The sequence below is a fragment of the Canis aureus genome, chromosome 1 (genome assembly GCF_053574225.1).
Source record: "Canis aureus isolate CA01 chromosome 1, VMU_Caureus_v.1.0, whole genome shotgun sequence".
NCBI lineage: Eukaryota > Metazoa > Chordata > Mammalia > Carnivora > Canidae > Canis > Canis aureus.
In genome coordinates, this window is record NC_135611.1 from 88,422,936 (window position 1) to 88,441,491 (window position 18,556).

General features: G+C 35.9%; 1 protein-coding gene across 10 annotated transcripts in view; it reads left to right on the forward strand.

Moving 5' to 3' along the window:
• PTAR1 (protein prenyltransferase alpha subunit repeat containing 1) overlaps positions 1-18,556 on the forward strand; it is a 105,701-nt gene that overhangs the window by 61,005 nt on the left and 26,140 nt on the right. For all 10 annotated transcript variants that reach the window (XM_077907419.1, XM_077907437.1, XM_077907429.1 and 7 more), the window contains 2 exons: positions 2,712-2,881; positions 12,370-12,436. In XM_077907419.1, the coding sequence (XP_077763545.1) occupies positions 2,712-2,881; positions 12,370-12,436 (237 nt within the window). The remainder of the gene's footprint in view (positions 1-2,711; positions 2,882-12,369; positions 12,437-18,556) is intronic.

Consider the following 18,556-nt stretch of genomic DNA (forward strand, 5'->3'; position numbering starts at 1 on the left):
TAATATGTAAAATAAGTATATGTGTAAAATACATACATATGTATATATATATACAAAATATGTATATGTAAATATACAATATGTAAAATAATGACAGCTAGGGCTTGGACCCACTGCATTAGAAGGAAATCAGAGATAATGTTCCTTTAGAGATTCAAGAAGTGATACTCCTTGAAAGTGATTTATTTGAATATTATAATTGAAAGCTTGATAATCAGCCTTTCAGGAGCAGTTATTGAGCATCTGCTCTTTCAAGGCATTCTTGTTTTTTAAAATTAGTTCTCAGAAGAATGGTACCCAACTAAAGAAGTGTGTTTTTTATTTGTGCAGATGGCTCTGTCCTTTCATTTAGGTACTGAATTATTAACAGGACATTTTATTTTTGTCGTAAATAATGAACAAGGCAGATTTTTACATTGTGATTTTAAGTTACTGCTTCCCACCCCCACCCCCACCCCCGCCCATGGACTGTACCCAAAGGTAGGATCTTTGATTCTTGTTTATTCTTGTTACTCTAGCATTCATACTGTTGACTTAGGCAGTTCTTTGAGGTGTTGTAAGTGGTTATTAGATCTCAGACAACAGGTTCTCAAAATAATTATGCCGAGTTGTTGTTGTTTTTCCTGTAATTCTAGTTTAACTTTTAAATGTTCTATTTCATATAGTAAAACCTGAATACCAGAAAATACCAGAGATTCAAGACCCGTGTTAGAGATAGCTCCGTATGTGGCTGGTTGTCCTGATGGTGAATTAGGTAGACTTCACATTAACCAAATACAATTGCAAAAACATTTTGAAATACTGGATGTTGAGCTCAAGTGGGTCTCAACATTGATTCATGCTTCCTACAAAACTTTATTTATATGACTGGAATGGCAAAGTATTAACATCTTATTATAGATATTGATACAATTTTCATCAAAACTGTCAGCACTTTGAAGCTTGGCACCACCTTGTTTTATTCATTTTTGCATTTTCAGAACCTCACACATTTCCCGGTACATTGTGTTATTCAGAAAATGCTTAGATAGTCCTGATGTGGTATATCAAAACACCTCTGAATCATTTGAGCCAGTTGTCAGGACAAAAAGTCTTGGGTCTCAAAATCTACTTCAAGTGAAATCAGCTTGAAAGAATGGTTAGTGACCTAACCCCTAGAGTACCCCTGTTTATTGATGTATCTGTGTGTCATTAATGATCAGTAGAAAGTAGGTTACCTCTGAGCTGTCTAGTGTAGAGTTTCCAGGAGAGATTCTATTTTAATTTCAGAGCCTCCCACCAATTTGTAATGGTGGCCTAACAAAAAAAGAGGGCTTTTCTTATAACCTATAATTGTACCTGTTTCCCCTTCTTTTTTTTTTTCCCCCCTTCTTATATCTACCAAAGTACTGTGTTCTTGGTTGGGGAATCCCAGGGATGTAATGGGTAGTGTCATACATAAACTCCTCTAGTTACCAGTTTTTTAATTTTTTTTTTTAAGTAGGCAGTTATCAAAAAATATCTTTGTATTTGAAAGGTGTATGCAGGTTTTGCAAAACCATTTTTATGTTTGTTGGTTCCTTTACTATGTAAGTCAGCTGCTGTACATATTGTTAAATCTCTGCCTTAAATGTAAATTTTCAATTTAAGTTGAGGCAGATTGAAGGACATAGATGCCACCCTAAAGGTAAATGACTTAAATTCTGAAATATATTTTCTATTTTAACAGCACTTACCAGCATGTTTATTTTTTTAATTCAATGAAGTATAAAAAAGATTATACAGAAGAAAAAATGGACCACAATCTCATTGACCAGATAACTTTTGTTATCTGTTACACATACATTACTAGGCAAGCATAAGTACATTTGTTGACATTTTTTAAAGATAGAAATAATATATACATATGATCAGAAAATTTAAACTGTATAAAAAAATTCATTGTCTCCTCTAAAATTTCTTGGAAACCTTTTTTTAAAAAAATTATACAATATGCTTTATGCCATACACTGGTATTTTGCTCTTTTTCTGGTTTTATATATCTTGGCATCTTTTCCATACCAGCATTTGCAGATCTGCCTCATTTTTGTACATCTCTACCACATGGATTAGCCATATTTATTATACCAATCTTATATCCATATATATTTAGATTGTTTCCAGTTTTGTTGCAGTGTTGCAGTGAACATCCTATTGACTATTTTGGCATGGGATAATTTCTGAACAGTGGAACTGCTGAGGCTCTGAATATATGCAATTTAAAAATTTGAAAGACATTTTCAAATCCATCCAAAGATTAGACCAATTTTCATTTTAGTCCAGAGGAAGTCAGCATACTAATTTTCCTGTACTCCTGTGTATATTGAAAAACTTTAAAAAAAAATTTTCTACTAACCCAGCACATGAGCTAAATAATACTTTTAAGAAAGGGAAATATGGGGGCACTTAGGTGGCTCAGTTGGTTAAATGTCCAGCTGTTGTTTTTTGGCTCAAGTCATGATCTCAGAGTCCTGGGATTGAACCCCACATCAGGCTCCATGGCTCGGCAGGGAATCTGCTTGAGGAATCTCTACCTCTGCCCCTCCCCCCCCACCAATAAATAAATAAATCTTTACAAAAAAGAAAGAAAGGGAAATATGTTACTTTTCTTTTTAATACTCTGTAGTATTGGAAAAATGTTGAAAAAACTAGTAGTCTTATTCTTAATTCTTCCTTTTGTTTTATTATTTAAGAGATGAAATTGGCCTGATCCCATGTCCTGAAGCTAGGTATAACCGGAGTCCCATAGTCCTGGTTGAAAACAAACTTGGTGTGGAGAGCTGGTGTGTCAAGTTCCTCTTACCATATGTCCACAACAAGCTCCTTTTGTACAGAACGAGAAAGCAATGGCTAAACAAAGATGGTAAGTATGAACTCTGTTCTCTTCCTTTGTTTTCTAGAAACAGCATGGACTGTGCGGAGAAGAACTTTCTCTGGGTATTAGCATTCCTAGATTTCAGTCCAGGCTCTTTCATTCACTGCCTGGGTGGCAGCTTAACCTCTCTGTCAAATGAGTTTGGACCTGTCAGTAGTTTTCAAATTTTGCATCCATAGTGATACAGGATTCCAGGGTACCTACTGCAGCCGGGACAGTAAATCAGAGCAGTTCTGATTTTACTTATTATTTTTTTTAACTTTCTTATATATTAGGGTTATTTATACAATTTTATTTGAAGAAGACATCCATCCTATGGCTATAAAAGAAAGTTTGAAAAATACACAGATGATGACTCCAATCTCTAAAAGCTCAGATTTCTCTGGTTTCTTATCCTTTAGGAATTCTGTAAGCAATAAAACTCATTTTGGTAGCAGACCAAATGGGATAACTGAGGCATAATGATGGAAGTTACACTATGAACCAGCTCAGTGATTTATGGGAGGTACTGTTGTGCTGTGAATCCCAATTGAGCTTCCACCCTCTGGGTCCTCTTCCTATGCTGATATAAACATAAGAAAACCATCCGAGCATTCACTTCTTTTGCTCTTCTGAGACAGTTCTTTGCTAAATGGGGCAGTCTCAGTTCATCTTGCCCAGTCTCTTTTCTTAGCTTTTCCCCATATGTGTTATTAAGTCTCCATGTACACAAATTCCCTTTACTTTTTAGATTTAAAACAACAAAAAAAAAGTAGAGTACTCATCCAAAACTGGGTTCTTAACGGTTTTTGTAAAGCTGCCCCTTCCCACATACAGCCGGTACCTTCCGAAGTGCTCAGTATGCTTGGAGGCTAATTTGAATAAGAACTTTGTTTCCTAGAGAATTTTAATTACCAGTTTGGTAGCCATTATCATGAGCCTACTCATACCAGAAGTGTTCTAAGTACTGTGGGGATAAAAAGATGAATAATACATGTTGTCTTTACTCAAGAAGCTTACAGTTGGGTGAAAAACAATCTCTTTGTGAAGTGTTGCCAAAGCCATGACATACTGATTTCCTTGTATTCTTCTTATCATTGTCCTAACATACTGTCATAATAGCACTTTTCCCTGTCTAGACCAATAGAAAAGGGCTCTGACTTGAAGATTTAGTGTGAAATAATTTCTGTTTTCTTTGTGTTTCATTCAATTAGTCCTCTGATACATATTTCTTATAAAGCTATGCTTCAGTTTATGGCATAGCTTAAGTTTGTGGTATAAACCCAAAGGTATAAGTTTAGCCATAAATTTAAAGGTAAGAATATTTATCCGTTGTTAGGCCCTCTTTCATTCTCCCTTCCAACCCCCTAAAGTAGATAGTTTGATTATGAAATCTATGGTAAGTTTCAGTAACATTAAGGTACAAAATAACACCATATGAATCCCAAATATTTTTGTTTTTGTTTTGTTTTATTTTTTTGCCAAGCACAGATATATTGTGTGTGTTCTGGTGCACAAAAATGTATAATTGAGCCAGTACATAACAAGCTTAGGGAGGTGGGGAGACAGAATGATGATGCTCTTGTAGTAGAGAAGAAACAGTACGAATTTTAAAATGTCAAAGGCTACTGTTAATGTTGTTTCAGATCATTATTTTTTACGCATTCATGCATGTTAGCCCAGCCTGCCCTCTCCCTGTAGCCTTCTAGTTTTTTCTCTCTGTTTCTCTGGACACTGTACTGCAGGCTTTGCTGAGTCTTCTCATCACTAAGTTTTAATCTTGTTAGGCCCAAGAAGACCCAGAAAGAAGATCAACCTATATCCTCGTGCAAACACTTTTTTATTTCACTTTTTCAGTAGGTGGTTATAGCATAGTTTGGTGTGGTATCACATACTACTCAGGTTGTGTATTAACAGTAAAAATATGGAAGTGAATTTCTTCCGTGAAGAAATGACAAAAAAAAAAAGATGCCTGAAAACGCTAACATAAGAAAATTCTACCAAACTTGTGAACTGAAGTAGTTATCACACAGAAGTAAATATTGCTAAGAAAAAAAAATATTAGGAAAAAGCAGTCGTGAAAATGCTGTACCTTTAAAGCTGTTTTTGTAGAAAACATATAAGAAGAGCAAATGAAAAAAAAAAAAAAAAAAGAAGAGCAAATGAAGAAAGCTCTCAGTGTAGGAATTTCAGAAATGTGATTGATCATCCCCAAATCGTAGGTATCACCTAGGAATGTATTCTGTAACTGAAGGTGACTTTTATTCTTAGGATAGATTTTTTTTTTTTTCTTTTTTTAACCAAACTGAGTTCATGCTCTCATTAATGTGCTGAATTCCTTAGATGTTTGGAAGCCATCTGTAGTGGTCAGAATTCGCCAGAGAAACCACTAGAAAACTTTTTGTATAAAGAGATTTATTATGACAAATTGGCTGACATAATTATGAAGGCTGAGAAGTCCCACAGTCTGCTTTCTTCAAGCTGGAGACCCAAGACAACCAATGATAAAATTTAGTTTGAGTCTGAAGACCTCAGACTCAGGGGAGCCAAAGGTTTAAATCCCAGTCCAAAAGGCCAGAAAGGATTAGAAGAGATGTCCCAAGTCAAGCAGACAGGAAGCAAAAAAGAGGCAAAGACCTGCTTCCTCCTTTTGTTGTATACAGGTCCTCAACAGATTGGATGATGCCCACCTACATTGGGGAGGGCAGTCTCCTTCATGGAGTCTACTGACTTAAATGCTAATCTCATCTGGAAATACCCTCACAGACACACTCAGAAGTAATGTTTAATAATGTTTAATCTGGACACCCTGTAGTCAGGTATAACCATAACACCAGAGTTAACCTTCACAGCATCCCTGTTAGTTACTTAGAGACTGATATTTTTTAACTCTGCTACAGTAGTAACCATATTTGGTTTGGGAGAGAAATGATACTATAATTCTGATTTTTGAGAATCCATGACAAAAACAAGCAGCAGAAGTCCACAGCATTAGAGTCCTGATCAAGTACAGCTCTGTTCCACACTTAGACTGGCTCCAAGTATGCCATCCCATCATTTTCCCTCACTGCTCCCTTCTCACAGCCTCTGCCAACTGTGCTCTCTCTTTAACAGCCGTCTTCTGCTCTTCATGTCTTCTTTCTCAGCTGGGCAAATGTGATTACCTCATAGCTGGTCTACCCTGTTTTCAGACTCTTCCATAATTCATGTCCATCGTGCCACTAGCCAGTCATTTCAAACAACACTTTCCAGGGACACTTCTTGCAAACGTAGTTTGAGAGATGCTTTTCTGAAATACATATCTGTGCAGCTTATTTCATGATGCCTGCTGGGTCCAGGGAGAGTTCAAACACCTTGGCATGGTATTTGAGGGCCTTCACAATCTGTACCCAGCCTTCATCACCAGCTTTTTCCTCTGTTCTGCTTTCAGCATCAAAGGTTGTGTATTCTCAGCACCAGGCTGACATAGGCCCACAGATAGGTTTTGTTTGGGCTTATGTAATGTTTCTTAAACTTTTTCATAAGTTGGATAAACATTTAAAATTCAGATGAACTTGGGCAGCTCCAGTGGCCCAGCGGTTTAGTGCCACCTTCAGCCCAGGGTGTGATCCTGGAGTCCTGGGATCGAGTCCTGTGTCAGACTCCCTGCATGGAGCCTGCTTCTCCCTCTGCCTGTGTCTCTGCCTCTCTCTCTCTATGTCTGTCATAAATAAATAAATAAAATCTTTAAAAAAATTTTAAAATCAGGATGAACTTTAAAAATTAGGATGGAAATCTGAATTTGTCTCCACTTGAAAAATCAGAAGTTCTGGGTACACAAATTTCTGTACAGTAGCTAGTGGAGGCTCTTAGCCTCTGCTTTTCTTGACTAGGTACGCCTGTTCCAGTGTGCTACAACCTCCTTATGTCCTTCAGACACTAAGGCACGGTGTCATTTGCTCCGTATCATCAGGTTAGTTTTGCTACTTTTTTTGACATTCATTTGAACTGTAGAAGCATTAGAGTCTGTAACATTTGATATACCTTCCAGCCGCAACATATGCGGTTCCATTCTTGGACTTTGCTGTGTACTAACTACTACTTTATTTCTATGTCTTTGCTGAAGCTAGGTTCATGTCTTACGTTGTCACCATTGTTGTGATTACCAGCACACACACATACAGAAATACATGAAGGCGGTTTGACTGCTTCAGGAAGCAATAATTCTCTTCATTCCTACAGGAGTGTTTTATTCAGACTGCTTGCATAGTAGCACTTACCACACTTTATTGTAGTTGATTACTTACACGTTTTCCCCTGGTAGATTATGATTTGTTAGAAAGAGGGAGTATGGCTTGTCTTTCATTATGTCCTCAGCTCCTTCTGTTTTCAATAGAGTTTGTCAAATAAGTAGCAAGAGTTTGATAAGCAGGAGGTTTTAGCTTAGTCTGGCTATCGGTTCAGTGACTGTATTCTGTAGTAAAAGGGCCTTCGTGTTTGCCACATAGCTTTATACCAAGCCTCTCTTCTTGTAGTAACCAGAACATATTTTGGATAAAGAGATTAATACCATCCCAGGTGACCTTGGATTTATTTCTAGATGCATGAAAAATCTCTGTCAGAGACAGTTGGCAAATGCAGTGCTCATTACCAGGTGACTGCTGGCTTTGGGCTGTTTCTGGAATCCCATTGCAGCAAAGAAAAAATATTGATTTTTCTGACTTTTCTAGCTTCCTTTTGTCCTCTCTTTGTCACAGTTGGAATTTCACTACTTTCCTGTGTATGATATGCCCTGATTCATTTTCTCCTTGTGATGTGATAATGAGTTAGTCATATATTTGAGTGTGTTTTAACAAAGGAACATTCATTTGCTGAGTATATTCTGGTATTTTCAGTGAGAGCTGTTTAATTCCAAGAGACCACAAAGATATCAGTATCTCGCATCTTCTAGGTAACAAAGAACATACATATGGTTGATAAAATGTAGAAGTAAAAGAGTTACTGTCAACTGTTGATCATACATGTTTATCTTTAGATCTTGGTTCAGTCCTGACTTGAAGAGGACAAAGTAATTGTAGAGTGTGCCAGAGTAGAAAGAATATCTGATTTGAAGGAAAACATCTGGATGTAGACTCGGTTTATCAGCATGCTGACGTTACTTAGCAGTGACTTTAGGCAAACTATTTAACCTCTTCCTATTCCTTCACCAAAAGAAGGGAATTGTAAAAGGTCTCAGAGGATTGTTGAGAGGATTACATGAGTTAGTGTGTATAAAACACCTAGGACAGTGTCTGGCGTATAGTAGGCTCTCAAGAAACACTAGTTTCCTTTCTCTGATTTAACCAGAACCACTGGGGAAGAAAAACAGAAAAATACACATAATTCTTTAATTATGTCCAATATTTCTAAGCTGGTTACTTCTCTCTCTTTGGCCCTTTCTCGTTTCTGACATTTCACTTCACCCTAACCTCTTGGATCAGACCACAATGCTTCCTGAAGAAGGTCCTATCTGAACTTGAGTCCTGAGTGAGGAGGAATTGGCAATTTGTCAGAGAGAGTGGGAAAGAGCCTGTGGCTGTATGTGTTACTAGGCACCACTGATACTTGGTTGAGGCTGTTGATGTTTTAAATCCTGAGATTCTCAGAAGTTGAGAAATAACCTGCTCAGCAGTCACTGCTTAGCCAGCTTAGGAGATTGTTTTCTTCCCTCTGGTAGCATCCAATCCCAGTATAGCTTGTGGAACTGGGCTAGGAGATATAGGCTTTGAAACTGGAATTATCATTGAGTGCTTCCTGTGTATCAGGTTTTGTCCTAACACTTGGTGAGTATGAAACATTTGATACTCCATGAGGTAGTACTATTATTAGCTCCATTTTACATACAAGGAGGACAGAGAGATTAAGTAACTTGCCCAGGAACTTTCCGGTAAGTGGTAGAGCTGGGCTGTGAGTCCAGTAGTTGCTATCGCCCTACTAGGTAGGGTGAGCCCCTGTTGTAGAGGAAGTCTTACTTTGATTAGCTTTCCTTTTCACACAGCCACAAAATGAAAATTAGCAACTTAGGTATTTTCTGTGCATATTGGTGTCTGCCTTGTCCTGCTATATAGAGGTATCTCTGTGGTGGAGGATTGAACTTGTCTTCAATTATGAGTGGGGAAGGAGAGTTGTATTAGAAGTACAGTTGACCCTTCAGCAATGTAAGGATAGGGGCACTGGACTCACCCTGCCTAGTCCATTCAGAAATCTGCATATAACTTTTGATTCCCCCAAAACTTAACTAGTTATAGCCTACTTTTGACTAGAAACCTTACCAATAACATAAACAGTCAATACCTATGTTGTATGTTACATATATTATTTGCTGTATACTTATAATGAGGTAAGCTAGAGAAAAGAAAAATGTTAAGAAAATTATAAGGAACAGAAAATACACTTATAGTGCTATACTGTATTTATTGAAAAAAAATAGCATACAGATGGACTTGTGCAGCACAAACCTGTGTTCAAGGGTCAGCTGTAGAAACAAATGGCAACTACCATTGGTCACACACATTTCTTTTTAATCCAAAAGGGAAAGTCGACTAAGTACCAGTTTACCTAGGTAATATAATGGATTTTGGAAAATTATAGACTTTAAAAGAAATTTAAGAAGTCTTCCCATTATGCAGAAACATTTCCAAATAGCTACTTAACACAGATTTTTTTCATTCCTTATTTTATAAGTTTAGAAATTTAGATAGTTTCACTGTAAGAACACTGACCTCATTTCTGATTTCTTTGATTAATGCTGTGAAAGTATTCATTTCTTGGTTGGTAAGTAGCAGTGGTATTTCGTTGAACAAATATTTGGTTTGGTTGAGCATTCACTGTGTCAGATAACTGGAGAAATGGAAGGAATCTCATTGGCTCACAATAGAGATTGATGTTCTCATCTCACAGATGAGGAAATTGAAATTCAAAAACATGAAGTTACATACACAATTAAGTGGAGAAGCTGAGATTCAAACCCATGGTAGCCTGGCTTTAAGGCCTTATAACTTCTCTATGTGGGTACACATGGAACTTCTTTTGGATAGGGGCCACAGTCTTCTTATCTTTGTTGAGTGAACAAGTAATCTGAAGATGAATTAGAGGTGGCTGGGTGGCTTAGTGGTTGGGCGTCTGCCTTCGGCTTAGGGCGTGATCCTGGAGTCCCGGGATCAAGTCCCGCATCAGGCTCCCTGCGTGGAGCCTGCTTCTCCCTTGCCCGTGTCTCTGTGTCTCTGCCTCTCCCTCTCCCTCTCCCTCTCCCTCTGTGTGTGTGTGTCTCTCTCATGAATAAGTAAATAAAGTCTTTAAGAAAAAAAATGAAGATGTAGTAGATGGGACCTGCCTCCAAAAAACATAGTATCTCATCAAGAAGAGATTATTTATACCATATCAGTAACAAAATAAGATACAGGACATAGTAATTGCTTCCAGGTAGGTAGGTCAGGAGAGACTTTATGAACAAAGATTTTTTTTTTGATATTCAGTAAATATTATATTTCTAGCAGAGAGAAGAGCAAGCAGGTAAATCCGAAATACCCAGAGAAGGTAGACAGATAGAAGTTGTGTTTAGAGAATGGTGGGGTTTGGTTCAGGTGGTGTATAGCACATCAAGGGCAGGTAATAGAAGGGCAGGCTGACAAGGAGATTGTGGGTTTTTCTTTTTTGACCAGGTTATACTTAACCTGGTACATTTCCCCAGTGTCCTGTGCCCTAGTACCTATAATCTCTTGGAGAGCACTCTGTGTGAATTTCCATGCCTTTTTATCCTTGCTCATACTTTTTTTCCAGTCTACAGTGGTCTTTACCATTTTATTCATTTATCACCTTCCCTGAGTACTCCAGTAAGAATTAATTTTGACTGCTTTGGCGATTCCCAAAATATGGTCTATTTTCCAGTTCATTATTTCATTTTGTCTTATATAATTGTTTATATGTTCTCTCCAACTAAAGGGTAGCCCTCTAGAAGGCAAGATCAGGTCTTATTTATCATTACGTCAGTTCTGTCCTAACGGCCCAGTTTAATATTTGCACATAATCAATATTTGGGATATTGTAGAAATAAATAATGGTACAGAAAATTATAGTTATTTTTCTTAGTAAATATTAAATTAGTGCCAAAGGCTTCTAAAAGTAAAAAAATGAAGAAGTTAGATTATTCTTTATAGACATATTGTGTTTATGGATACAATGATTTGTAATGAGGAAGACAGAGGTAAAAACTTGTGCTAATCTTATCTCTCCTTTATTGAATGTTATAGTAATGAAATCATAGGCTCACAATAAGTGTTAATTTCTTTTATTAAGATGGTTGAAAATGAAATAATTGATTTTTTTTGTTCACTTAGAATATTTTGAAATGACCATAGTGATATATTTATGCATATTCTTACGTTTTAAAAAATTTATTAAACACTGAGAATGCCCCAGTTATTTATTATAGACAGATATTTTAATTGCCGTGTAATTTGAGTTATTAAAAACAGTCAGATGCTGACTTTGCCACATACTGATTGGGGGCTCAGGGGCAAATTATTTAAACTTTCTAAATGTCAGTTTCCTTATCTGTGAAGCAAAACAAGAATATTTTGAACTGCAATCATGAGAACTTAAGGAAATAAGTAAATTAGGGACTTTTAATGATTCCTGTTACACACCAATGCTAAATTACTATTTTTATTATTTTATTTTACTTAGTGTTTACTATGAGCTTGGTAGAGGTTACCTTAATTTCATGCTCCGACATTGATCATCTTAATCCTGAAATTCTCTTTTCAGTTTTAGTAAAATGAAGACAATATGTATAAATATATTACTATAAACAAACAGGAAACAGCCTAAAGAAAGATAAAGGTAAATGATGGTATATTACACTAGGGATTGTTATTCAGCTGTTAAAAATGCATGTCAGTGCTCGCTTCGGCAGCACATATACTAAAAAAAAAAAAAAAAAAAGCATGTCAAATAATATTGAATGAAAAAAGAACAAAATGGTGCATTTATCATTGCTATGGCTATGTAAAAATGTGGTTAAGAAAGGATAATCTTTTCAGGAGAATGTGAATGAATTATGTTAAATGATTATGAGTGGGTCTTTTTCCCCCTTTTGAAGATTTGCACATAGTCAATTGTTGAAATATTTGTGGAGTTAAAAGAATAATGGTTAGAAATTGTATTTCTTTTCCTTGGTCAATATTAAATTTGACCCAGACCATTTAAAGAATGAGTGAATATTCTTTGCACATACGTTGTATTGTAAAGTTGTTTCAGTGTCATCTTTTAAGAGTTACATTTATCATAAGGTAGAAAAAGGTCTTGAGGATAATCTTCGTATTTCTGGCAGCTTAGAACAGGATATCTACCATTAAAATGACTATGACATGGTTTATTTATCAGTATATTATCAGATACAGATCTACAGGGCCTTGAAAGAAAGAGAAGACAAGCTTCAAGAGTGGGACTATTTTTAATGTAATTTCTCTTCATTTTAGAACTGATAGATGTCACATGCACCTTGCTGCTTCTAAACCCAGACTTTACCACTGCATGGAACGTAAGGTACGTCATTCTCATCGGTGATAAAATGAAATTGTCCAAATTTCTGAAGATCTGTAAGTCCCATGAGTTGTTGGCTTTTGAAAAATGAAATATAAACCATGTACCTATGGCATTTTATGTTTATTTTTTCTACCCAATCTTTATAATATCTCAATGAAAATTCTAAGTTACACTTTGCTCCTTTGTGCATGTTTCTTTCTCCATAAACTTTCCTATCTGAGATATAAACTATCATTGCAAATTACAGCACATCATTTGCTTTTATTTTCCTTCATTTTTAGGGGAGTATAGGCAACCAGCATAATTGGTTGGTTTGTAAGGTGTTTGTTTATATACTTTTGGAGTGTAGTGGAAAGTATGTAGATGAGGATTCAAGGCCATGACCTTTTAGTCTCAGTTTAGTCACTAACATTGTGACCTCTGTGGGCCAATCCCTTGGAGTCTCTGGCACTCAATATTTTGGTAAGGGGCCTCGTTTCATTAATATCGTAGTTCCTTAATCTGATTGTTTTAGTTTTAAACACAAAATACTTTATAGAAAGACCAGGTTCATTGAAATTTTTCCAGTTAAACTAATATATATATATATATATATATATATTTTTTTTTTTTTTGTTTTTTTAATGGTGGTCTCTTAGACTAACACAAAATTCTCTTAGAGGAAAGCAGGATACAAGTTCTGGATGAGTAAAAGTGAAGTCCTGTTGAACACTGAATTCATTTTAAGTTTTCCTAAGGGAGGGAAACAGATTATAGCTCTTTATCTTCAGAGATGACTTAAGCAGTACTTTATTTAATTTTCTGTGTATCTTAAGCAGGGTTACCTTCTGAGTTAGTGTTCCGTGATACCTACCGAATTTTGTATCTACCTACTGATTTTTTAAAAATTAGGTATCTTCTATTTGTCTTTTTAAATTGTCTCTTGAATAATTAATGATCAGATATTTAGCATAAGGAATAAGAAAAGTATAGAATGAGATATAAGGCTTTAACATTTACCTAATTTTAGAATTCTGATTTTCTTTTATGGAAAGCACCACCACAGGTAAGGACAAGACTAGTTCATGAGTGGCTGCTGTATTATAGGGACATACTTTAACTCTATCCACAGTCTCATTTGATCCACACTGTACTTGACAGCATTTCTCCAGTTATCACATAATTACTGATAGCCATATGCTGAGTTCTAGGCACTGGGGATAGAACTATAAACAAAATGAACGAAACCCTGTCCTTGTGGAATTTTTATTTTATTTTGTTTTATAAATCTTTTTTTTAATGATTTTGTTTTAAATGTGAATTTTTATTTTAATAGGGAAAGAAAAGAAAGAAAGACATTAGTAAATAAAATACACATTAGCTCAAGGGGTGGTTAAATCCTGTGGAGTAAAAGTGGGCCGAGAAAGTAGGGAAGACCAGTAAAAGGGTGGGAAGAATAGTGCTACAGTTTTAAATAGGGGGCATATGAGCAAAGATGGGCCTGATTTGGGGATCAATCCGTGGGTTCTGGAGTAAGAGCATTCCAAGCTGCGAAGGCTCTCCATGGTGCTGAAAGTATTTCTCATGTTCTGGAACAGTGTTCTGGAACAGCAGGGCCACCAGTGTTGCTGGAGTAGCATGAATGAGGGAGAGGAACGGGCCAGATGGCTTTGTAGATATTTGTACACTGCTGTAGGAACTTGGACTTTGACTTGGGGTGAGATAGAAAGCCATTAAAGCTGAGAAGGGACAATATCTCTTAGGTTTAAAAACTCTAGTTCCTGTGGAAAGCCGACCATAGGAGTGCAGGGATGGGTTAGAAAGTTAGGTAGTGGTTGTGGTATTTAGGTGAGAGGTGCTTGTGACTTGAGGCAGAACTTAGCAGTAGAAAAGGTGAGAAGTAATAAGATTCTCACTGTAGTTTATGAACTGTATAAGCTTTGACTATATTTAATAAGCCGATTCTAAAGATAGGTGATGAACTGGATGCAAGGAAGATAAAGAAGAGGGTGAAGGTTGTCTCTGGTTTTTGGCCTGAGCAACTAAAAGGATGAAGTTGCCCTTTACAGAAATATAGTAAGTCCTCTGTCTAGAAGAGGAGCAGATTTCGGTGTGGAGAGCCAGGTAGAAGTCAAGAGTTCAGTTTGGGATGTGGTAGTTTTGTGTGCAGGTAGCTGTATATCTAAAATCTAAAGTTCAGGCAGGAGTTCTAAACCAGATGCAAATTTGAGAGTCACTACAAAATGAGTGGTATTTAAGGCCATGAGATTGTTTGAGGAACCAATGTAGCTGTTAGAAAATTTGAAATTACATGCCTGCCCCCAATGGTGACTTATATTTCTATTGGACAGCATTGTTCTAGAATTTGCTCCATGAGAAGGAATCGGCAAGGGAAACTTTGAGGATGGTGCTATAAACTTAGAACTGAGAGCTTTCTTAAGGGTAGGGACCATGTCTTTTTGTTTTCCTAGCATCTAGCACTCCAGTGCCTGGCACATATTCAGTTTGCAGACTGGGCACTGGAAATGATTAAATTCTGTGAAAAAGAAATGAAAGTACTAAAGAAGTAGGAGTATCATTGTTATTCATGTTCTCCAATTCCTCATTATTACAGAGGACTTGAAAATCCTTCAAGAAAAGATTCTTAGTAGCCTAACACATACATACATAGTCATATGTACGTACATATATACACACACGTATAAAATTTATTGTATATTGTATAGAGCGTTTCAGTGTAGGAGAAAGAACCTAGTCTTAAGATATGTGGGTCCTAGTCCTGTTTCATTAATTAACTTCACCTTTAACTTCACAATAATTTTAGTTTCTATATCTGTGAAATAAAAGGTTTGAACTAGATAATTTTTTTAGGATTCCTTTCAAACTTTTTTGATTTTGTGGGGTTTGGTTGTGTTAAGGGAAAATAGCTTCATAAATCTAACTTCAGTGATATTCACAGCAGTTGGTTTTGAAAATTATTCTAGTAAGATGATTAATAAAGTTTTGTGCTCAATGAATAAAATGGAAACCTTGATTTTTAAAAAGATCCATTTTGGATATGCATTCTAGTTAAGTTTTAATTTATATTAGTAAAACTGATAAACATGAAGAGGTAGAATCAGGAGTACATTTTCTGCGAAAACCACCAGCTTTGGAAGTAAACTGGTTTGTTTGTATTGTCTCTTGCAAATCAAATACTCAATACTTTACATTTAATTGTTGTTATTATTTCTTCTGTAGTAACTGGGAAGCATTGAGTGATTTTAGCTGTATTTTATAAACTGCTAAAAGATAACATCAGTACATTAGTCATTTTATAGGTGCAGTAGTCTTAGGGAAAAAAAAAACAGATGCAAGAATAGGTTTTTGAGCTGATTTCCTGCAGTTACAGTGAAATCCACCTGGTTATAGGAAAAATATGGTACTTTTTTTGCTTTGAAATTCAGTGAATTATTTCATGAAAGAGCTTGACTTCATAAGAGTCACCTATTTTCTACCTCAGTTTATGCATAGAGAGTAAGCAAAACCTCTGAGTAACTAAAATAGCACCAACCTTCAGTGATCATGTCCTTTACTCATAGCCTATTAAAATTGATGACTTTATTTTATGCAGATACGTTTGGTTTTGGCACTTTGAGTTCACGAACCTTGAGTATAAGTTACAAATTCTCCCCCAGCTTCATTTTTCTCATCAGTAAAACTGAGATAATACTAGGTTGTGCCATAAGAAATTGTTGTTTTTATAAAACAAATAATTCAACCTAAACATCCAGATCCTAGTGTCTAACACTATTCTGTAATAAAAGGAAATAGGCTTTTTTTTTTTTTTTTTTTGAAATAAGCTTTTTAAAGAACTGTCTGATTCTAGGACCAGGGCAGGAAGTCTATAAGATTCATTTGGAACATTGCAAAGAGGCGGAAAGTAAAGAAGTGCTCAAAAAGCAAAATAACGTAAATGTGACATAGGGCGTCTAGTGGCCAAAGCTGGAACACTTCGAGCAATAAAATAACATAATATTGGGTTACACACTAAAGTGTAAAATGAATATTCATACTAATGTAAAGAATTGAATAAACAAATAATAGACAACAGACAAATCTCCCACACAGAAGGATTCCAAATAATTTATCTAGGCAACCCCCTTTAAGGAGTTGGAGTCCAGCTCCCTTACTTAAGTATAACTTTCTTCCAAAAAGTACAGTGGAGAAACTGAACACAGGCCACCTTAGCCAGGTAATCAGGGTCTACATTAGCAGTGACAAGTCATGCTGGTATTTTGTGCCGTGGATATTATAAAGATGGCACTTTTCCTTTGTGATCTCTTCCTCCTCAAAACCCTGGTCTAGCCATAAGAAAAACATACAAAATACCTGATTAGTACTCATAAAAACTGGCACGGTATATCTGAGGAGCTTATAGAGACATAGCCGAATAGAATGTGATATCCTAGATAGGATGCTGGACTAGAGAAAGATGTTTGATAAAAACTAAGGAATTCTGAATAAAGTATGGACTTCCAATAGTAATTTACTGGTAATGATTCATCAGTTGTGACAAATGTACCATAGTAATAAATTATTAATAAGGGAAAGTGGGTACAGGGTATACAACAAGAGTTTTCAGTACTATCCTTACAATTTTTTCTGTAAATTTAAAACAATTCTAATATGTAAGTAATCTCTACACCCAATGTGGGGCTTGAACTTACAACATGAGATGAAGAGTCTCGTGCTGTGCCAACTGAGCCTGCCAGGTGCCCCAAAAGTTTATTTAATGGATATGAAGGAGGGCACATGATGAAATTAGCACTGGGTATTATATAAGACTATGAATCACTGAACTCTACCTCTGAAATCAGTAATACATTATATGTTAATTAATTGAATATAAATAAAAAACAATTGAGTATCGACAATCTCTTATATTTCAACATAACACAGGACTGTTGAAGATTACATTAGATAATATAGGTAAATCCCTTAACACGGTGCCTGATATGGGCGAAGTATTCAGTAAATGGTAATTTTTATGAGGATGACTTATTATTATTGTAACTTCAGACAGAATAACTAAAGATTAAGGGGGGAAAAGGTGGCATTTGTTTTTTTAGTCATACTCTGCCAAGTGCTGAGCGAGTGAGTGGAGTTTTAGCTTTGGACAAGACACACATAGCCCCTGGTTTCCTACAAATTTTAAATCAAATGACAGCAGAGAGAAACCATAATTAATAGCTTGCGATAGAAGACAGAAAAACTTTTTAAAAAGATAAACTTTATAGAACTAGAAAAGCCCTCGTGTACTATCATCGCATGACAAAGTTGCACAAATGGCACAGCCCTGCTCCCTACACCCCTGCTCTTTATAACATAACACTCAGGGCCTTTTCCTTTCCTGAATGCTCTTCATACTGTTCCCCCACATTTATTTGACCACTTCTTTATTCATCTGTCCTGTTGCAGTGGATCATCTAAGGTTTTCAGTAAGGATGAATCTCAAAGCCCAGCTTAGTCAATGTGCCTGAAAATACAGCACCTCAAATTTAAGGGCCGTGCTCCATTTCCTCAATAAAAAAAGTCCAAAAATAACCTTTTTAGACTAATATCAGTATGTAAACTTAAAGGTATATGTATATGCATGATATAAGCAAATTTCTTAATGTGATATTTTAAATTTTTAGTTATATACCTTTAAAATGACATGTTATGTGAAGTATTTGAACTTATGAATTCATCATTTTCTTCTCACATCTCATCAGTTTAGTTCAGATATCTCACATGGCTTATTGACATCAGTGACTGTCGTCACGAGATATTTTTTTCAACTTATTTAGCCATTTTCCAGAGTACATCATGCTTGCATATATTTCTCTTGTTTGCGATACATACAGCACTTTTTGAACCCATGTGTGACTGAAATTTTTCTCAAAGTGGATCCCTCCTTGAATGCATTTAAGCAGTTGATTTTCTTTCATTATATGTCTTTGTTATGTAATAGCTATAACTTAATCACTTATTCCTTTTCAAGTGACCTTTAAAAATTTTGTTTATGATAATATTTAACACCTACAGTGTTCAGCCCTGTCCCCAGGAAAGTTATTATATTGATATTTAAGTTTTTCTTCCTTTTTTATGATTCAGTTG